Here is a 23,481-nt window from a genome sequence, read left to right as displayed (position 1 = left end):
AGTAATTGCTCCCAGCACTATTTTCTTTGGCAGGAAATACTGTTATCGACAAATAGGGGATTCAATAAGCGGCAGGAGATGAGGCTCTAGGCTGTGGTCAAAAGGCTGTGTCTGTCCTCTAGAGTTGTTCTATCTTTCTGCCCTGCCCTTTCTCCCCGTACTCTCTTTTTGTATCTCTTCCCTAGTTTTTCTTATCACCCTCATACCCCCTGCTTCTTTGACTTTTCATGTCTTACTGCTGCATCACACACCATCTCCCATCCCTCCATTGCTTCCTTTCTGTACGGACTGTTTTTGACAGTTTTGTGCTGTTGACCATTTTTTGAGAACCTGATGGGAGGAAAACTCTATTACCCAGTAGTCAGCAGGTAATCCCCCCTCCTGCTCCTCAGATTGTTTCTCTGCTGCCAGTATGGGAGTGTAATGTTGATATTATCCCAAAGGATTCTATTGATTTGGGCTAGGGTCATGAAAAAACAGTTTATGGTCAGTGTCTTTGGTTTCCAGAGGTCAGAGCCTGTGGTGAAACCAGAGCTCTAGTGTTTCTGGATATAGCGGTATGCTTGCTGGGAACTATTGAGGGGTAAGAAGATTAATAAAAAGTGGGTGATGCACTTGCCTCTCACTGCCCAATGCTGAGGAAGTATTTTTCTGCAAATCGTGTCTCTTAATCAGTTGTATCCAAAAATAAAACGCCAGTTTAAGCAGCATTACATTTATATATTTTTCCCTCTAACAGTATGCAGTGGTTTTTCCTGCAATGTTTTGATAAACTTTTATATTATTATGGCTTTGATTACTTTGCTCAAAAGTGGAGGTATTTAAGGATGTCACATCTGTGAAAGTCTGAATTTGTCAAATAAACTTTTTCTCAAGTTTGTAAGAGTTTCTTATCAAAACTGTTCAGTTACTGAACCATGATATGGTGAAGCTGGAAGCCTCTGAATTTGAATCTGGTCTTGCTTACTATCCTCTGGGTAATCTATCTAACTCCTGCTGTAAAAAGACTTTTGGTCAGTTGTATTGCTTGTTATTCCAAATTGCCTATGGAGGAAAGGTAAAGAACCTAAGGGCGTAAACAAGGGTGCTGTATAAATGTGTGAAAAGGTGAATGTGGCTTAATGCTTTCAGTGATCAGTAAGACTAGAAAAGCAGTTTGTAAATGCCAGTCCATTCCTTTCCATTTCATCAAGCTCTACAACGACCAACATCAAGCTTTTGCCAATTTGCGGGTATTTGGTCTTCAGATTTAGGTGAAGTGCACTAATGTGATTTTTTAACACTCACCAGGCATTATTTTCCAAACTTTACTGAGCAAAGTTCTGACATGACCTCTCCACTATCTACCCAACTGAGCTGCTTTAGCTTTTGTTGTTGTCAAAACTGAATCGCTGCAGACAGCAGTGTGTTTTCAACACTCTGTCCTTCTGTACAGAAACAAAAGGTTTGGTTATCTGACTGCTGTGATTCTGCTTTTTCAGGGGATAAACAGCATATTACACCAACTCTCAACAATGCTCATTCTGATAATCTAAATCTAATTATTTTTCTTCTACTTTTTTAGGGGAAGTAGCTTTTAAATAGCTTATATGCTGCTTGTGCATGCTTAGCATGATTGGATCTGACACTTAATGGTAATGCACCATCTTAATCAATAGTTTTAATGACTTAGGTCCATTTACTATGGAAGATCCTTGTCCAGGCTGTATTGGGTAATGAATACTCTAGATCCAGTCTTTTTCTTATCTACTTGATAGAGAAAAATACATCTTTGAGGCTCATCAGAAAAGTAAGTATTTTCAATTAATGAACACTTAAGCGTACCAGTAAAGGCAGTATGTCTAGTAGCTCATCGGTCCAGTTCCTTTTCAGATAGAGTCGAGATCAAGACATAAACATCTTAACTGGTATGGATCAATTGTTATTTCATCTAAAATAAAAGCCTAAATGTAACATTTGGAATTAAAAAGGTACTCAGACACTCAACCACAGCTCGGTGATACAGTGGTTGGACTGGTGCCTCACAGCCAGAAGGTTCTGCATTTGAAGTGAATTGTAGTAGTTTGTATGTTCTTGCTGTGCCTGTTTGAACACGTCAGGACCCCATCTGTTGTCATTCTCTTAAGCCATGTTATTTTTCATTTTTTAGCTTTTTAAAAGAGTAAAAGTAGAAACAGCTAACCGCTGTCCCTAAATAATAATTTGTTACCATGTCTGAATTAACTGATTCATATCACAATATTAATTCAGAGTGCTTTTTATCAGCTACTCTTTTAGGGATACACTGTGGCTTCTGAATATTTTTAGTGAAACAATGAAGATTATTACATTGTGATTGAAAATGCTAATTACTTGAACTCTGTGCATATCAAATTTAATAAAGAGTCATTCAATTATAAGTCTAACAACACGCGCACGCGGATGCACACTGAGTTATTGAGTTAAAGGTTCATCGAGTTAGACATAAATGATATGAACTTTTCTTTGAGAACTGATTTCAAAAACATAAGCTCTACCACTCAAGGATTAAAAATACATATGTTCTTTGAAGTACCTTAACTGCCAGGAAAGTGTAATTGTTATGTAATTTCTATGAAACAGTTTTACATCACTGTCAGGCTTCAACCTTGAAATCTATTTCAAGGTTTGTATTTCTCATTTTGCTCGTTGAGAGTTTGGAGTATCTGTCTCTCTACTCCAAATTGAATAAAAATCTATTACATTTTGCATTTCTATATATGTGGTTTTATCATTTGCTTCTTACAGTTACTATTGTAGCTTTTCTCTGGCTGTCAACATTTTAGAATTTTTAAGGAAAGAGGCGTATGGTTGTTAATGTTTGCAATATTTAGATTCCAGAGTATAATTACCGATTAGGATTCCTGTATGTAGAAGTTTTAATACTTAAGCTAATGATAAGTCATATTTTCAGTCACAAAGACAGAGTCACACAGGAGAGTTGATTATTTTTTAAAGAAAAATAAGAGATTAACAGTACAAAAGAAGAATGGTTCATGCATTTGAACAAAAAAAACCCCCCAAAACTTTTCTTTTTCAACTGGAATTTGTAGATCCATCATTAATATTCTTACAGCCGATACAGTATATAAGCTACGATGTGTGATTACATTTCTTCTGGTAATGAAATGAAATTGCTTTTGGCAGGAATCACTCAAGTAATTTACAGAATGTGATTTAGCATTTTCCGGAATCTAATACATATGAGAGATTCTGTGCCATTATTCGGTCAATCAGTCTGTGAGCTCAGTTTACACTGAAAGCTCAGAATCAGCGGTAGCTTGCTGTTCTTAGACTGCATCTGGTTTTTGCAACAAAAAATGTGCTTCTTTCATGTTCACTGTGCATTGCAGGAGATCAGCAAGCTTCTCTTTTCTCTAGATAAATGAGTTAGCTTATTACTTCCCAAACTGGCTATTAGCACATCTCACATTGTAGGAAACCAGCAATCCAGGGATGAACACAGCGGATATGATTTTGCCTCCGAGTCTGGTGTAGGCATACATTCTGCATTGTCTCTTCATGTGATTTGTATGGTACCTTGGTCATATTAACAATGAAAACAGAACAACTGAAATTGGTAAATTAAATTAGTTTGCATGTGGAGCTTTTTCATTTATAGTCCAGTTTTTCATTGATCGCTGTAGTCCAATATATAGTGCAATGTTAACTCCACTGTGTGCTTAGACAGTGAATGTAAAGCGAGTGTCAGTGTGTTTCACTGTTGTGCTGAAAATGTGTGTATCGCTGCCAATAGATGCCAATAGTCTCAAATCAAATCAAATCACTTTTATTGTCACATCACATCTGCAGGCACACTGGCACAGCACATGCGAGTGAAATTCTTGTGTGCGAGCCCCACAAGCAACAGAGATGTGCAAACACAACAACACAAATGAGCAAAATACAAGAATGGCCAACCTGAAACTAATAAATATATGTACAATATATAATAGTGTATGCATTTCTGGATGTGTATACTAAATATTTTCCTACGTGTGTGTGTGTGTGTGTGTGTGTGTGTGTGTGTGTGTACACATTTTTACAAATTAAATAGTAAAAAAATAAAATAATAATAATAATAATAATAATAATAATAATAAATTATTATTATTATTTTATTTTATTTTTTTACTATTTAATTTGTAAAAAAAAAAAAAAAAAATGTGTATACACACACACACACACACACACATCTCATTGTGTAAGTATCAGTGTAGCAACAGATCCCTGTGGAGATTAAACACAAGAATCCATTTACTTCAAGCAGGAGTGGCTGCAGAGAGCATGTGCAGCCTGTTTTTGGCTCTCTGTCAGTACAGTCCATCATTAGAGTCTTGGCTGACTAGGAAAGGGAAAGTGGCTGGTGCAGCTTCTCCTTCTTCTAAAACATAGATGTCCGAGCCAAATGTTATTATTATAATTATCATGTAATAAAAAGATGAAAAGAGATTTTAATGTGAAAAAGTAAAAAGTTAAAAAAAAAGCCCACACACTCATATTACTACATACAACACACTGATAAAAGGGATTTTTATTTAACACCAACAAATTCTTCTTTTTGTTTTATTCACCTGCAGTTTTTCATTCGCTTCTGTGTATTTAGGGAGATATTGTTCCAAAAGTTGAGTTATAGTATGGTCTGCTGATCTCTAATAACTGTCCCACTGATACTTTGTTTGCAGGGTGGACTGAGGAACAGTAAGCATGAGTGTACCCTTTCTTCCCAAGAATACGTCCATGAACTGCGTTCTGGCATCACAGAAGAAAAGCTGCTCAATTGCCTGGAATCCCTCCGAGTGTCTCTCACTAGTAACCCCGTCAGGTTAGTAAATGAAGCTTTTGTCACATTCTGCCAACTGTCTTGTTCCCGGGCAAAAATCTGAATGATAAGGAACCCCACCCCCACAAAAAACATTTCTAAAAGAGTTTTTATTATTGGAAACACATTTTTGCTGTGAAGGATTGCTGTTCTGATGATTTTAGCTACTACTGTCCCCACACATTACTCCACAGTTTTCCCTCTAGTCCTTATCTAAAAAAAACATATAGATCTTTAAAAGCATCATTTTAACTCATGTAGTTCATTCATCGTGTGGTTTTTAAGATCTTATTCTTCTGTTCTTTCTATTTTACTTCCTGTATTTTCCCACACAGTCTGTGCATTTGTAGTCCAGTTTGTTTCGTTATTGGAAACTCCTGATTTTGATCTCAAAAAGCAAGCTTTTGCTAATGAGCACATCTGGCTATAATAATTGCTTCTTAGCAAACAAAAACAAACATAAAAGGGGACTTTTTCTTTAATCCTGTGTGAACCTGTATCACTTGTTTGCTTTTCTTTTGGGTCATTTGTTACAAGGCTTTCCCCCCTAGCCATTTCTATAGTAGGTAACTGAATTCTACCATCTCTCCTGTAAACGAGATCTTCAATCATAATTTAGTCTCACTGGTGCAATACACACTTAGGCTTAGTGACAGCAGATTGCCTAAATTATTTATCATCCCACTGTTCAGGAGCCGTTTCCTAATGTGAATCAATGAGTGGTGCAAGTAAATGGTCACTGTATAAGTGGAAGCATTTTTATGTTGACCCTGCATACAGAGAACAGACCTGGCAGCATAGCCTCAGAGGAGCTTTTATCTAATCTGTGTGCTACTACTGGCATTACTGCTCCATCCCTGCATTAACCAGTTTGAAAGCAAAGGCAATATAGTTACATGCTATTGCTCAAATTGTGCACAACAGCTGCTCAATACAGCCAGTTATATACAGAAATGGACACATTGACAGCAATTCTCTTCTTCCACATCAAACTTGTGAGATTAAAGAATTCACCTGAAATGCATTTGAATTTTTAAGCACAAGAATATTCAGGTGGCTAAAATGATTATGTGACACATGCACACTGTCATGTACTAACATATAACCGTTTGAGCTTAAAACAAATGCAAGTCCTTATATAATATGTAACGACATGAATTAATAGCTAAGTAATTATCCCTAGAGTGATTGCATTCTGTGGAGTCGCTGCCCGAAATCTGCAGCAAGCTGTAGGGAGTCAGCCTTTCCACTTAGAAAGGCCAACTGGTGCCTAGGGGTTCTAACTGAGGCCAGGCTTGCCCTGTGGGTGTTTTTAAAACGGCTGAACCTTTGACCAGCTTATGAGTGACCCGTGCTTTATGAAAAACTTGCCTCCCACGGATGACTAGACCTACCCAGGGACCCATCTTTGGATGGTGATTCTGGGCAGGACTGTGCAAGTGTTGTCCCCTGCCTGTCTTTACAGCTCTTATTATTTTACTCTTGAAGCATGAATAAGGTTTCCTCTAATTAATATGTACTTAATTGTTATGGATCACAACACACAGGAACTCTGCATTTCACTCACACTATGTTAATGTAACCTTTGGTATAGTTTGATTGTATGTTAGCATATAATGGAAATAACCATGAAGTCTGTTCATGCTTGATTTTTAGTTGCACCTCAGAATAATGATGCACTTGACTGCTTTTAAATATGTGTATTTTAATAAATTATTTAACTGTTATTTATATATGGTACTTGTACTTCACAGTACAACTAAACAGTACAAACAGAAAGGAATACAACAAAAATGTATTGCTTCACAAAAACTCTGGGAAAGTGTCAACAATCCAGATTATCTTTTCGCATTTAAAAGCAAACTGTGTTGTTGTGTTTTTGAAATGGTCACCATTTGTTCCACAGGCATCCATCTGCCTCGACGTCTTCAATGTTTGCATCTTTTTAGCATCTTTTACGCCCAAAGTAGGGAGTGCATGTCAGTATTTAGGCCATGCCTGATAGAAAAAGCTTTTTTTTGTTGTTTAGATTTGCTTCTTTTTTGTACCTCTCAAATATAAATATGAATTAAGAGCTCCCACAACCACTAAATTGGTTGTGGCAGATCCCACTTATCCAGCCCATACTCAGTGTTGTACTCAGCGTTGTGATCTCAAACATCAATGGTGCAGCATCTCCTCCTCTGATCCTGAGCTCTGGGCAAGCAAGCGTGCTGATAACCATAAAGGAGCCAAAATGAAAATGAGGAGAACGTTTGATATTAGCCCTTTTTTTTAAGAAGGCTCGAAATAAAAACAACTGGTGACCAACTAGGTAATTTTTATGGTGTTTTTTGTTGTCATTTGAGATAACGTAGCCTCAATAACATATTTGAGCCTTTTATAATTACTTAAATCATCTGCTAATAGTTTAATCTTTGAATGTTTTGAACATGAGAGGAACATGAGCTGTTTCAGTGTAGGGATTGATACCGCAATTAAAAGTAATTAATTCATCATTGTCAATGGCATGTCACCAATCATTGACGAACTTAAAGCAAATATTGGTGTATAAGAAACTGAAAAATAAAGAAACAAAAAGACTTTCTGTGAGGCAAATGCCTCCCAGTCTGTCTCCTTACTTACTTCCTGTAAATTTCAAACGTCATTTTGCATTTATGACAGATAAATGATCATTTTAAATGACAACAAACCGACCCAAACTTTGTTTCTTTTAACATAAATACAAATGCAAAAACGAGATAGAAGTCTCCCCATCAAAGTGTAGTTGTTCTTCACTGTCAGTGCTTACTATTGCTTTTTGTTTTTCCTCTGATGTTTGGGGAGGCTGCTAATTTGCTCCCAGAGGCCTGTGTTTGTCTAATAGTTTAATTGGCTAGGCTGCGCACCTGTTTGGCAGCACAGGTGGCCACAGGGCCATTGTGCTGAGGGCCTTATCTCCCAGGCAGTCCCACACAGGTGTGTGGCATGCAGCCTTTGCAGATCCACCCACAGATGGCATTGCCTGGAGCATCCAGTGCCTTCTCTGTTTCCACTCTCTTTTTCTTCAACTGCCATGTTTTCCACTTCTCTTTCTGTCAAAATTTCCCCAGCTAATTATTTATCCTCTACTTCATTCTCCCCCTTTTAATTTTGTCATTTGGATACTTGCTTCTTAATTTAGAAATGTCAGATTGACTAGCCACTTTTCATTAATTTCGTAATCCACTGATGTGAAGAGAGATGCCAACTTACAGAAAATTACCACCCCGTTATTTTCTCATTTAGAGAGGAAAGAAATCCTGCTGCGTTTCAACCCAACTTTTCCCACTCATGTCACTGCTTCTTTGTCTGCTTTACCACATGCGGAGACATTGATATGATTGAGATAGTTCTACATTATTAATATAGCAGTCGACTGACACTTTTTTAAAATTTGCCAGTACAGTCTTCTTTCATATGTTTAGATTTTTTGCATCTGGTAGTTTCAGTGTTCATGACCTAATCCTAACTGCTGCTCTATTAATATACTTTTAAATAGAAAAGAGGAGAGGGGTTTAAGTGGTTATCAGCACAAAAGCACATTTTCACTGTCCAGGCTTTTTACTTCTCTCAGTCTTGCCTTCGGCATTACACTGTGACTTTGCTGAATCCCTACAGCTACCTCCATATTAGATCTGCTGGCCCTCAGATCCCTAAGACATATGTAACCAAAATTGAACCGGGCTCCTAACTTTTCATTATGTGAAATCTTCACGGTACAAGTCGAACATTTGATCTAGAGCATTTTCTTGCGGGCTCTTTTTGTGGAGGCGGGAGACATTTGCTGACACTAGAGCTTCTCTCTGTGTCTGTATACTCAGGGTGTGGGTTGTTGTGATGATCTTGCTGCTCTGCCACACTGGGTGTTTTTGAGTCTGAATCAGTTTCACCAGCTTTTCCCTGGTGAATGCTTGTGGTTGCATGGAACGGTAGTAATGGGCTTTTTATGGGCTGGGGAGTTGCAATGCCTGCTGACATAAAGTTGCTCATCCTGTTGGCTGTCTGTCCTACTGCCCAGCATGATTAAGCAATGAACAACACACTAAGAAACACTGACATCTCTGCCAAGGACATCTCGGTGCTCTGCATATACTTTATGGTCAAAAACCATTAAACATTACTGCTTAATCTATGTCTACTATTTCATATATATTTTGAAACATTTTGTCAAATTTCACCTGCAAAAATATATCAATATACTTGAGCTTGTTTACATTTTACATTTCTGGCAAAAACTCACACAAAGTCAATTATAAGGTGTCAAAAAAGCTGCTCCCTTGGCATAAAAGTTTAAATGTAATAGCACTAACTGGGACTCTATATGCCTGAGTCTTACTCCCTCGGCCTTTTCTGTTTGCTTCATGTACAACGGCCAATTAACGCCAGCACCCAGAAGCATATCCATCTGTCCTTCTGCTGTTGTGGCTATTGAAACAAATGTGAGCATCTAAACAGCTCACAGGTTGTGTATCCCCCCTCGACAGCGTAGGCCTGAAATCTCGTCTGGCACAAGTACAAAGTGTGAATAGTGGCCCTCGATAAGACTGCTATGAGTTAACACAGCACTGCACTGATGAATGATTCTTGTGTGAGAATTCAGACACAGTAGACATCAATGAGATAGCTCTGTCAGACATAGATTCTTCACAGAGATGAATAACTGTTTCAACTCTTGTCATTTTTGATGTGGAAATATGGCAGTGAATCATCCATAATTAATCCTCTGTATCCACTTTGTTATCCTCGATAGTCTTTTGTAAGCTTAATCAGACTTCTTGTCAATTTGATTTTTTTTTTAAACGTAGCAGAAAAAACAGCTGTCCCTGCTTAAGTTCAGGGAGATGAGTTAGCTCGGGACATGAGACAGACTCTGAACTTTGCGGATTAAGCATTATTTCTTTCCATCCAACTTTGTGGAATAATAGAAAAATAGCAATTTAATTCTCTGCCGTGATGATCTAGTTTTATCATCTTCCTTTAGTAAAAATTTTCCAGAGTGGTCATTTTCTTGGCAGTGAGAGTCGACCACGCTCAGTCACCCTCAGGTTCTCCGAAAAGTTTACTCATCAAGGAGGAATAAAACTGCAAATGACATAAGTGTTTAGTAGAAACCTGAAGGTAAAACGCACTGTGGCCTTCTGTTGTTTCAGAATAATTTATTTCATTAGAGAATGCATTTTTGCTTTTTACTTTGACAATAGTACGAGCATAAATCACTTAGAACAGTCAGAGTTTTATTTGACTGTTAAATTTGGCACCGATGTTATGACACTGTCCTCTCAGTGGACGTGAGAAGGAGTGAGAAATGAGCAAGTGAACTAGTTTGTACCCTTGCGGCTGACTTCAAAGTTGATGTTTGCCCTTCTTCTTCACAGGCAATGAAAATGATTTTGGAGACATAAATGTCCTCAGTGTCTGCGTGCATTTTAAGAGTGATGCCTATTTCATTTTATGACACCATCTGTTAACCTCCAAGATAGCCATATCTGTTACAGCCCCAAAGCATGCATACATAATTCAGACATATCTGATTTGAATTTTATATTGATTTCGTTGGAAACTATTTGCTGCAGTATCGAAAATAGCTGGTAGATATAGGAAATAACTGACTATAAATCTATAATTATTGTTCTTCGCTCTTAGTCATTATTCATAGGTTACGGTTCATGTTATTCTTTTTGATATAATGCGATATATAAAATTGTGGTATAGTTAAGTGGAAAGTATTAAAAGAAATAAATAACACCTGTTTCATATTTGACCTTGTAAACAAACATCCTAAGAACTTATGTCAAATCTGTGGAAAACTCTCATAGTGACACACTTTCCTTTATGCTTATGAATAAAAGGATTTATCACCTTATGTGACCTACAAAGGCAATCCTTTCTGCCGCAGAATTTAGTAGAGCTGCAGAGCCGTCCTAATGTTTCACTAGTTGTCTGCAGATATTAAATACTGGCACAAATTCTGGTGAACATGTTCTCAAAGGTGAACACTGATACTGCAATTACATCTCCTCTAAAAGGTGGCAGCAACAAAAGCTTGAACAAAATGGCAACTTAATGACTTTGAAAATAGAATTAGTTCTTCCAGGGAAGTGCTTGCCATTGCATTTCCTTCAACTTGAAAGATCTTTACAGGAGCCTGAGGAATGTGTTGATACATTGCGTCAAACCTAATGGTCCATTCTTTAATCTTCCTCAATAAACGCAGCTTTACACAATACCACGCAATTAAATTGAGAAAAAAGACTGTGTCCAGCAGTGTTTTAGCAGTAATACTGGTTTCTGTATACCTTCAGGTTGCAGTGATGCTATGTTGGTGTGTAGGTATTCTTGGTGTTGTTCTGGGGATAATTAGAAATTTCAAGAGTGTTTTGCTCTCCGTGGGGAGTCATTTCAAAGTATCTAGGGAGCATGGTGTGCTGTCTGTCAGCTCTCTGATGGAGACCTCCACTCTCCAACCTCACACTCCTTTCATGTTCACACACACGCACGATACTTTCAGTTCTACATTCACCTGTGTGGTACATCTTTAGTCTTTGTTAAAGCCATGTTTCAGTATCAAGCTGAGACTTGAATACCATTACAAGTGCAAAGTGCTCCCTTTGAGTACTGCACGGTTCTTGTTCCTGCGCTTCCTTGACTATGCCAGAAATTACATCTGTGGAGTGCTGACACCAGGTATATTGTCCTCAGACTGTATTACGTGGCTTTGTAGCACTATGAAATAACAGCACCGCTGCAGATGACTCTGTGGACAGTTCTTCTGCTCTAATTCAATAAAACCAATGAAAAATTGGTTGCAAGGAATATACTTTATGAAACAGTTTATTCATATGGTACACACAATCGTAACATGTTCTGTGCTGTGATGCATTATATTTAAGAGTTGCTATAGCCCAGCGGTCCCCAACCCCCGGGCCTCGGACCGGTCCGTGAGTCGTTTGGTACCGGGCCGCGAGAGTTGAGGCTCAGGTGTGAAATGTCTGGTTTTCAGGGTTTTTATCGGTTTCCAGCGTTATTTTGTTATCGTTTTTATCGTTTACTCGGTTTTCCTGGGTCTTTTCACGTGTGTTGTGAATAAATCTTCTTTTTTTCGGTACCGGTACTAGTTTTATTTTGTTGTGTTTATCCGCGACACCTTAAAGGCCGGTCCATGAAAATATTGTCGGGCATAAACCGGTCCGTGGCGCAAAAAAGGTTGGAGACCGCTGCTATAGCCAGCCGGAGTTGGAGACCAAAGATATTATGAAGACTGCCGAGCAAAGTGGCAGCACGGATGGGAAAGGTGCATGTTAGCTGTGCTCTGAAACATCCTGCCTGCTTGCTGTTCTCTGTCAGGTTCAGCACAGGTCAATGATTTTGACTCACTTTGTATGTATAAATGCCAGATGCTGGATGCACACAGTGTCCATAATACTTCAATATGTATTTCAATCTCTTGATAGTTCACCTTGCCCACCCCCTCCCCCAGTGCTCATCTACAGTCTCCTAAATATTTAACTCAGTTCTGTGTGAAGTAAAGGTTTCTGTGGCTAAGGATCAAACAGCATTAGAAACAGGGTGTAGGAGTTTAAGAATTATTTTACAGGATTAAAACAAATGTTTTTGTCATTGATACTTGCTGGCTACAGCCTGGTGTTGAATTAATTCATCAGTCTATCCACAGTAATATATTATAGAAACTTCAAAGTGTGTGCAAATAATGTATGGCGTTTGTAGGCAAGCTAATAATGTGGCTCTGGGGATGAGAGTGCTAGTTGCTGTGTTTAACTCTATGTTGGTCCAGTAGCAATACTTTACGTCTAGACTAATGAGTCAAAACCAGAGCCAAAAGAAATGAAGCATTGATTATCACATAGTGCGTGCTAAGATCTGAGAACACTCATCGACAGTCAGCTTTGAGAACAGTCAACACAATGTGCAAGAAGACGGTTGTATTGGAGAATCTCCAAGCATCGAGGCCGGGTAGTCCCAGTCATAAGTGGTAAGTACCCACCAAAGGGAGGTAGAGTGGAAGGACAAACCACGAAATCCATCAAACTGTGATACGATGGAAAAGCAGAGACAAATGTTGCTGCTTTTAATAGTTATTTGTAGAAAGCATTTTGCTTAAAGATGTAAGGAACAGAAAGATAATGTTCATATTTAATTTCTGTCATCTGATATGCACTGTGCTTTATAGGCATTTAGGGTGGCTTTTATATTGATCACAGTGTAATGTACCCCCATGTTTGGCATGCCAAATCACTAAACAGACGCTGGTGGTGCTTGGTTTCAAGATTTATTTTTCAGGCCTATGTGTTGCACCTTGGCCCTAAGTCCCGATTCTGTAGTGGTGAATAGGTCAGTAGTCCCAAGGAGGAACAGTTGTATGCCTCGGCCCTGTAATGTAATATGAAAGATACTTTACAGACACAGAAGCTTTCAGTAACATAACCCTTCACCAAGCTCTGATAAAATAATAAAGCTGGTCTATAAACTGAAATCAATACACACACAGTCTATCCAAACACAAGACCAGTGATCAGACAAACAAGGTGGGACAGTGTCTCCCTCTCGCTGCTTCTTCCAATGCTGAGTCACTTAGTGTGGCTGGTGATGTGCAAGTAATCTTCTCTTTATGTAGTAACGCTTCCCTGGCGATGTACTTGTAAAACTTTATTCTCTTTTCCATGATCTTTGCTCTGAGTTTGTTTTAATAACATACAAAAGTGTAGGCTAAAAAATAAGTTGCAGCATATCTTTCCATCTAAATACTATTAATTTGTAAAGGAATCACTCTTTTTTAGTATGAAATATAGTAAATATAATAACAGAAACAATTTTACACTTCAATCAAGCTGCAGAACCAAATATAAGAGGCATAGACATTGGTTGCATGCATATAACATATGTAACCCATGACATTAGTACATGTTATAACATAACTGCTCTTTTTACTGCAGTGCTGAGAAAAATCTACAATCTAGTTGAGACTTTATGGACCTGAAATCTTCATTGAACAAACATCTTGTTAGTAAAATGTAGTTCATTCTGAACTCTTGTTTGTTAGATAAGCTGTGAGAATTTCACTGCATACATTTTCTCGCAGTTAACATAACTGCAACATAATTGCATCAAGCTAGCAGAGCCCCTCCCCTTCAAAAGAAAAAAACAAAAAAAACCCCACAAAATATAAAATAAGAAATTGCTTCCCTAAGACCAACCATGAATTTTTCATTTTGCCTGGGGAATATACATGATTGCAGAAAGTAACACAATTTGGTGGCACTTAACTAGAGGATTATAGCCATCAATATTAGATGAACAAGTTCTCCCCCAAGTTAATGAAATTTTTAGATGTATTCCCACATTAGGTGAAGAAAGTGATAAGGAAAGGATCTCATCTCATGTTGTTTCTGCGTTAAGGTACTTTACATTTGACCAAACAAGAGCCTATGGCCACATCCGCAGCACACGTTTTGTTGCTCTGCTTACTAACTATGGAAGTATTTTGTATTTAAAAAACAACAATGTAGATCTGTTACAGAGGCTGGCATCATTGTTATTACTTTATTATTACCGCACCATAGTGGGAAAAGTAGGGTTATTTGTTTTAGTTGCTGTAATAGTATGCTGTCCATTCAGGTAAGTTCTCTGATGAACAGAAAGGGGCCATTTCATAGCCTGAGGACAAACACTCTAAAAGTACCATCTCTCATTTTCTTAGTGGTAACTTTGGGGACATTTGGAAGGCAACCTGTAGAGGACCTAAGGGTATACGTGAGGGGACAGAAAATGATAGACAGTCTGGGATGTAGGGAGGACTGAAAAACATTTAGTGCCTTAGAAACCTTTAGGGGACTGCATTATGTTGCAACCTTCAGCAAGACGCACATTTTGAAGAAAAATTTAGGGCACAGACAATCGCAGTTTCTCTTCTTTTCTGCCTATTCTGATTCAGTCCAGCAGTCATACAGAAAGGCAAACATGCAGCAAACGTCTCTTGCTTATTTTACAAGTTGAATTCTCCTTTAATTAGTACAGCTTGCCTGCTAAAAGAATGCATTTGTAAATCTCATAGTAAGGCTAGTTTTCTCCCATAAAGCTGTTTTTGAATTTGTTTGGTTTTTCGTGATGATACGTCACGAAAGTGCACCAAATTTCACGACAACTAGAAGGACATTAAAAGCTTATCCAAAGAAGAGTTTTGAATGTTCTTCAAGAAGCCTCAAAAACTATTTAAAGAAATCACAAGAAAGCTTACAGACCGTGCTGAAGAATAAAGATGTCCACATCAACTAATGACTTTCAAACTTATCAGAATTGTCCAAACTCTGCTGTCCCTGAGTTTATATGTTTGTTTGCTGCACTTATTCTCAATTTGACAGCAAGATATAAAGAAATGCAGAGCATTAGAAGCTATTTTGCACTATGAACTGTGCTGCAGGTGCTCTTCGCCTCAGTATCTGCTCTGTAACTTCATGCAGTTGATGTGATTTGCAATAATATCTAGGAGGAGTACATATAGTGCCATGCTTAAATTCACTGAACTTTTCTGAGTGACCTTGTGAGTGACAAATGGCAGACTACATGGCTAGGTGCTTGATTTTATTCACCTGTAGCAATAGGAGTGAAACACTTAGGATTAAGACATGCGTCCTGATATTTTTGTCCATGTAGTGCATTTAACAGGAGGCTCCCTTTTTCCTCTTTTTCGTAAAACACGACTATAAACCTGATGATGTTCCTATCCAAGCATTTTTTTCATCAAAAATGAAGTTTTATCTTCCTTTTGAATTACCCTTTAATAAACGACAATTTATATATTTACTGAAGGGGGTTTATGATTTGCATTTCAAACTGAAAAAAAAAAAGCAAAGAGAGAACGAACACTATCAAAACAAACAAAACACTCAGTCTCATAGTTTAATTGGAATTATAGTTGCACAGTTTGAAAGTACAGAAGTGGCATAACCCTTTCAACAAGCACATTGTCTAGATTGCGAGCACGGAGTGTTAATTTGTAAATTAATAGGTAAAAAAAATCAGCCACTATAAATAACAGTAGCATTGCTAAAATGTACTTAACGTGTAAACACACACTCCTTTGAAGGTGGAAGGAATCATGCTCTGCAGACAGCAAAACAGAGTCGTCATATTACACATTTACACCTTGTTTACTGTGATAACGAACATGATTGCAAAGCATGAAATTGTAATTATGTAAAAACCTCCTTATGGCAGAGGACATAGTATTTTTTTTGTTTTTGTCTGCAGTGTTCTCGGAGATGTCTCATAGCGTCCTACAATCCCATATTACAGTTACACTGTGTAATGAACAAATTTCTGTTCACAAATATTGGTCCAATTTCCTGCTCTCCGAAGACTGACATTAGCATCATTACTAAGGAGCATAAACAAAGACTGTGGACTTAGTGAATTGTGATTCTTGAGCCATGTCGCCTCCTTTCCCTCCGCGTTGTCGCAGCCTTTCATTAACTTCTACCTCCTCTGTATCACATATACATACAGCTTCATTGTTATTCTGCAGTAAACTGAGCCAATTTGGTCTTTCTTTTCTTTTATGGCTTCCAGCATGTGCAAAGTACATGCTGGAAAAAAACATTCAAATTGGAAGGCTCTTGGTAAACAGACATTTCTAAACATTATAATGTGTTTTGTTTTTATTAAGAAAACAGATCATCATTACATACCACAGTAAATATTAATAACTTATAAACTGGCGCTGCTTGTCTGGTAATGAAATGTGAGTAATGGTAGGTAGGGTTTGTTGTGCGTGCTAATTTAGTCACAGATCAAAGAAATACCTCACCTCAACTTTGCTAGTTGCCTTAGGCTAATGCATCTCATCCCTAATTGAGGGTCTCTTCCGACTCACTGAGTCAATACAAATGGCTTTAATACTGAAACCATTATTATTTCAAATCATTGTCAAAAAGGTGGGATAAATCGTTGACTTATGCCCCGTTAATGTCATAAAATTGCCCCATATATTTTACATTATTGACAGTTGGAGGCCCAAAAACAAGTAATGCTAATGATATAATCTCGCTGTGACCACACAGTCCCTCCCAGCCTCCTCCTGCTTCTCTCTTCCGCTGGCTTAGACAAACGGGCTCATCTGCACTGGATCATTTGCTGTCTCCTGATACGCTGAGGTTTATAGCCAGTTATCTCCCGCGATCCATTATCGATTACAATGTTATCTTCTTGCATTGCTTAATCTTTTGGCACAGTAACGTTGTAGCTCAGAGGGGGGGTGGTTCTGGATACAAACTGCTTGGCAATGGGGACACTAGTTAAGATGGATGGGTGTTCATTTGCTTGTAAATGGGTATAGTTTAAATGTAAACTGATTCAGACTGTATTCAGTGTCAGAGAGAGGGCAGGAGGGTTTTTGATTTGCAGCACTTTCTGTTAGGAATTAAAAATCACTGCAACAGTCAATTTATCGAGTTAAGTGTTAAACCTCTGATATTACTCTGAGTGACTCATTTCCTCTGAGGTTAATGCAATATTGTTGTTTGTGCTTGCTTCTTTCTGTGAATCAGCGTGGCTGACAGCAAACCAGCATGGCAATAACAATTTAGAACGAGTATCGTGTGACCAGTTTTTTTTGTCTATGTGTTTTATTTACAGTTGGGTTAATAACTTTGGCCATGAGGGTCTCGGACTTCTTCTGGAGGCACTGGAGAAGCTGCTGGACAAGAAACAGTGAGTCACCTCATATATTTGTTGTTGAGTTTTTGCACAATGTGCTTTTCATTCAATCGCAATACATAAAATCTGTCTTTTCTTTTTCTTTTTTCCAGGCAAGAGCCCATTGATAAACGCAACCAGCATAAACTTATCCAGTGTTTGAAGGCTTTCATGAACAATAAGGTCTGTATGATTCAACAGACATAAGGCCATCCACACAACTGATCACCCACATAAAAATCTCTTTTCGTGTCGGTATGAAGTGATATTGCTCTGACGCAAACGGAAAAATCTAAGCGAGTACACAGGCCTGAAATGTTCACCAGCTGAACAGTGAATTTATTTTACAAAAAAATAAAAAGCACGAGAGAGCAAACTCTTAGCTCACTTACATTAAACATTTTATAAATATCTCAAGAGGCCAAGATTCCAAACCTTATTTGAATCTGAACTCCGACAAGCCTGGGATAATGGGAGCGTAAAGCTAATTTTACCATTTCAAGCCCACAGTCTCAGATCTTTTAATTATCCTTTTTTGGGTAGTCTGGCTCATTTCTCAAAAGTGGCACACATTTCAAGCATAGATGAACTGTTGATATTGCTTCTCTTAGAGTTAATCCCCACATGTGGTCATCTCTACCCATTCTTTCAGTTGTGGGGAGACTACAAGGTACATGCGACTATAAGTATTTGTCCCTATAGTCCTGTCCTGAATTAAATTAATTCATCATCCTCTCTATTTTCTCCCTCGGCCTCGTTGTCCCCTCCTTATAAGAAAATTAAGGCCAACTATAACTTACGTAGATTGGAGATTTTTTTTCAGTTTTTTACTTGAAGTGAAAGTTCTCTATGAATGCTAATGTTCTCATTAATTTATACCCAGTGGACTTTTTTCTATATCCTCTCCTGTCTTCTTTTGTGCCCGTAGTATGGACTGCAAAGGATCTTGGGAGATGAGCGGAGTTTGTCGTTGTTGGCTCGAGCGATTGACCCCAAACAGACCAGCATGATGACAGAGATTGTCAAAATCCTCTCCGCTTGCTGCATCATCGGAGAGGAAAACATGTAAGTTCCATTCAGAGACATCACGTTCACATGCGTAGGTAGTCTATCAAAGTCCAACCACCCATGTCTGCAGACACAATAAGTTCTGTCTCAGTGCGTTAAATTGGGAGCTTTGGTTTTTTGCAGGTTTAAAGATTTTAAATAAGGTTTAATTTGAATAAAATTCTTATTTGTGGTCTTTACTTTGGGTCATGTGGATGAATTGACCTTTGAAGTTGCTACCGTACTTTTGCCTATCCTATCTCCTATGGGGATTTTAAGTGTTGATAGGATCACATATTTCTCAGGTTTTCTATATATTTTTCAATAAATTGCAGCTGATATAGAAATAAATGATTGACTGATGGAAAAACAAAGAAAAACAATGAAAGACATGACCCATCACTGCTTTGTGTATACAAATCCCTGTTTCTGAAATAGAGGGAAGAGTGCAGGACATCCCTATAATATTACTGTCGCTTCAATCTTCTCTCACTGGGTGGCATGTAGTCATACAGAGATTGCACCCCATGCTTGTGTGTTTACCCGCTATGAGTTGCCACTGCATTTACAGGTGACCTTAGTCGGTGTAGAAATCTCTTGGATCACATGCTCAGATGATGCAGTTTAGTCTGTTTAATGTGGTGAACTTCTCAGTGTAGCTTGCTGCAGACACAACCAGGCTGACAGCGTATAAATTGGATTTAGGGGAGTGTTTTTTATTGTTTCCCAGAGGGCCAGACTAGAATAACAATGGCACTTCAAAGTCAGTCTGTATGCAGTGCTGGAAACAAACAAACCCACAAATTCTGTTGGAGAAGCTGAGTTCAGGAATGTGTCTGCTATCTCTGACAACTCAGATAGGCCTCAGTTATGACTGCATATGTTTTTGTTTTTAATCCAGGTAATTTTTTCTTATTTCTTAATTTTCTTTGTTTAGATTTTTTGCCCTGTATCAGCTTCTAAAGATGCCACTTAAACATGTGTTTACTATAATGTAATTGTCAGACAAGAAATAATTATAACTATATGTACTGTTTGTAATAAAAAAGAACATTTTTACTTCTATAAATAGCAAATAGATGTGAGACATTTTGTTTTGTCATGAAAGGTGAGGCATGGGTCAGAACACTAAGACAATAATGACTACTCTCCCATTTTTCTAGTAAACAGTCCTCCTGAGCCAGGATGTGCAAACCTGGACACTTTAGGGATTGGGGGGGCACTGTTAATGAATCCTACCATCATTAATTCTAGTAATTAGAGTAACAAGGGATTACATTTGGGTCTTTACATTGTCAAGGCTAGAATGAGTAGCAGAGCTGCCCTCTATATTAGCAGGTTATCACTATTAGCAGTACTGGGGTACTGAGTTTCACATAGTCAAAATACAGACAATCAGTCACAATTAGTTTGACTGAACATTTTAGCAATGCACATCATTCCCAGAGCGAGCTTGATTTTATATAATAATGATTTTTCAGATAGATCCATGTTCTCTTCAGTCCCTTCTTTACACAGAGACTGCATGCATACGCACTCATACACAACTACTATTTTAAGCAGATACTGGCTATATAGATAGGACAGACCTCCCTCTCTCTGTCTGTCTCATCTGTGTCAGTCAAAGCATTCAAGAAAATGTTGAAGTAAACATGAAGATCGTCGCCGTGATCATAGCCTTGCATTAAAATGCCCGTATCTTGTAGAAATGACAGCCAAAAGAGCTGAGGTGTCACTTTTTTAGCTCAGAAACTTCCTCCTCAACCGACATTGTGACGCTGGCTCATGTTCAACACCCACTTTAGCTGACAGCATCAAAAGGGAACACAGCGAGTTAAGCAGATCTATCTTGCCTGTTTTGAAGCGTCGTCTGAACTGGCTTTAAAGTTATTCAGTATGCAGCTCCCCGCGTTTGTCTGACTTTGTAACCTCTATCACAAAGAATCATCCTTCTATTTATCTGTTTGTCAGGCTCAGTCTGCACATACAGTCTCGTCGGTCAAGCACATGGTCTTCCTCACTCACAGATTTCCTTCTGGTTATTCCAAATTAAGAAAAGTCAAAATTGCAAGTTTATTTGGCACATGTTTGTACATACATAAACATGCATTCATTTGTATAGTGTGACTGTTTACTTACAATGCTAATACTATAGCATTTATTCCCTGACTTCCATGACAGTAGGCTGAGCTCTGCATGCCATGGCAACGATGGCTCTGCAGTGACAGGGGCCACTCGCTGCCAATTATTGGGTACACATGTTGTGAATAACTCTTCATGTAACCGCTCATAAGACATGAATTTACTCTTATTGCAGCCCTGTTTGTGTGGGTGTGGTTATGTGCAGCTTACTTTATTCAGAATTTAGAGGCTAAAATTGTCCAACACTCTATTTAGTTGAGCTGCCTTGAGCCTTTGCAAGTGCTCTAATTTGCTTACCTTCTCAATAGGTGTATTTGAGTGTTTGAGCACTAGTCTGGCTCTCCCTGCAATAATTTGGACCCCATCTCCTTCAGCCAAATACACGATTCCACAGCTGCTTTGACGACTAAACACATTTGCAGGAAAACCCTGTTTTTGTCTGCCATCGCCTTAGTAACAGTTAAAATTGGACACTGCAACAATAAAGGACTAAATTGTATACAAAGGGATTGAAAGCGGTAGAATTTGTCAGATTGACCAAAGATGGGCTGAGTAAATGTTCATGCCAACACACAAGGGAAAATAAGATACATGATGCCTGAGGTGAAAACTGTGAGTAAATGTCCTGGTAGCGATGTGATAAAAGTGTTTGTTGACTTTTGTGTTTGCCCGTTCTCTGTTTTCTACCAGCTTGGATAAGATTCTGGCTGCTATGACAATTGCTGCAGAAAGGAACAATAAAGAGAGATTTGCTCCAATTGTGGAAGGACTGGAGAACCATGAGGCCCAGCAGCTCCAGGTTACACACAAGTCCACTCACATAAGCATTCACACACACACAGCATGCATTCATCATTCCCCTTTTATTACCTTTGGTGGATAAAAGTGACCTTCGTGTTTTAATGGTAACTACAATAACCAGAACACTGTTGTTCTGTAACACGCTGCACTAGGTTTGCATTCGTGCTTCCAAACTTAGTAGTTACATTGACACAAACTTAGTAGTTACATTGACACAAACTTAGTAGTTACACTGACACAAACTTAGTAGTTACATTGACACAAACTTAGTAGTTACACTGACACAAACTTAGTAGTTACATTGACACAAACTTAGTAGTTACACTGACACAAACTTAGTAGTTACACTGACACAAACTTAGTAGTTACATTGACACAAACTTAGTAGTTACATTGACACAAACTTAGTAGTTACATTGACACAAACTTAGTAGTTACATTGACACAAACTTAGTAGTTACATTGACACAAACTTAGTAGTTACATTGACACAAACTTAGTAGTTACACTGACACAAACTTAGTAGTTACATTGACACAAACTTAGTAGTTACATTGACACAAACTTAGTAGTTACACTGACACAAACTTAGTAGTTACACTGACACAAACTTAGTAGTTACATTGACACAAACTTAGTAGTTACATTGACACACCTCCACAACCAGGTGCAATTTGATTCTACAACTATTACGCTGAGAAGCTCTACTCAAACTCCTCCTTCACCGCTGCTGATTTCCACATTCATTTTGAAAACATCACAAAATAATAATAAAAAGGATGTCGAATCTCTAATTTATATTTTTCTCCCGTCTTTCTTTTTTATTCCTTTTGCTGCTTCATTTAAATTCTCCATTTTACAGATACTTCACGAGTATTCTTCAGCAACAAGAAAACTTTGTAATAGCAATAACAACACCCCTTAAAACGTGTATTTGCGAAGCCAAAAGGAGGAAATTACTTAAGAAATTACTTTAGCTGCAGGGATTGAGAAGTCTTGAAGGAAAAGTCATGAAGGAAACTGATGAGGCGGGTGGTAGAAGAGAAAGTAGATATTCTTTTATTAGGAGACTGTTGTTTTTCCGTTAAATTTTGCCGTTAATGAAATGAAGCTGGTAATTGTGAAGTAAATTAAAATGCTTTGCTGATGCAGGGGGTTCGGAGGAAATTAATAGACTTTTTATCCAAAACCTGGAATGGGCTCCAGAACTAGACCTCGCTAATGTGATTAAAATGCGTTTTACCCCAGTTCGGGGTATATTTGTCTGCCGAGCAGGAGAAGAACTCTGACTTTCAGCTTTAAAACCGTCCTGGCAGTGCCACTTTTAATTACGATGTTTGGAACCTCCTTTTGGCAGCACTGCAGCTCTCTAAACGTAACGCACATAATGCCCTTACCCCCAACTGCTTCCCACTCCACAATACATGACTGAGGTATGTTTGAGGTGATTGATGTAAGTATCTATCTGTATGCAGCAGAAGAGAAAGAATTTTTCATGAGCTCCATGACTTTCTTCACTCACATAAATTCTGTGAAGGTTTGGTGGAGTTTCTTTTATGTGTCTGGCCTCTGGTGGATACAGTAAAATGTCAGGTTTCAGTGCACAGTTCTCAGTTTGAGGCCCTCAAGCTTTTCTCAAACACGGAGAAGTCTGTCATCACTCCGGTTCCTGGCAGTAGTGGCACATAGTCAGCTGCAGTGCATCCTTTACTACAACAAACGTATACTTTTCAAGAGAATATGAATGCATTTGGTAATGCTCCTACGAGCGCTGCAGTAACAGAAAAATCAAAGGTTCGTGGCGTTATTTTCACTTTTGTTTCACTGAGTAGAAAATAAAAAGCGTGTTCAGGTCGTATTAAGGTTGGAAAAAGTTGATTCAGGACTGAATGTTGGTCTTTATGGAAATAAACGTTAAACTG

The 23,481-nt window shown here is 38.2% G+C and overlaps 1 protein-coding gene across 5 annotated transcripts in view; it reads left to right on the top strand.

Annotated features, from left to right (window-relative positions):
• diaph2 (diaphanous-related formin 2) overlaps positions 1-23,481 on the top strand; it is a 378,094-nt gene that overhangs the window by 101,246 nt on the left and 253,367 nt on the right. For all 5 annotated transcript variants that reach the window (XM_085244737.1, XM_085244745.1, XM_085244766.1 and 2 more), the window contains exons 7-11: positions 4,704-4,843; positions 17,510-17,584; positions 17,683-17,752; positions 18,498-18,634; positions 21,449-21,557. In XM_085244737.1, the coding sequence (XP_085100863.1) occupies positions 4,704-4,843; positions 17,510-17,584; positions 17,683-17,752; positions 18,498-18,634; positions 21,449-21,557 (531 nt within the window). The remainder of the gene's footprint in view (positions 1-4,703; positions 4,844-17,509; positions 17,585-17,682; positions 17,753-18,497; positions 18,635-21,448; positions 21,558-23,481) is intronic.

Source organism: Mchenga conophoros, linkage group LG2, assembly GCF_057382185.1.
Source record: "Mchenga conophoros isolate Kocher_MC1m ecotype Shallow Benthic linkage group LG2, M_conophoros_male_GT1.1, whole genome shotgun sequence".
NCBI lineage: Eukaryota > Metazoa > Chordata > Actinopteri > Cichliformes > Cichlidae > Mchenga > Mchenga conophoros.
Note: the sequence above shows the minus strand (reverse complement) of the source record. Positions and strands in the feature narration are given on the sequence as shown.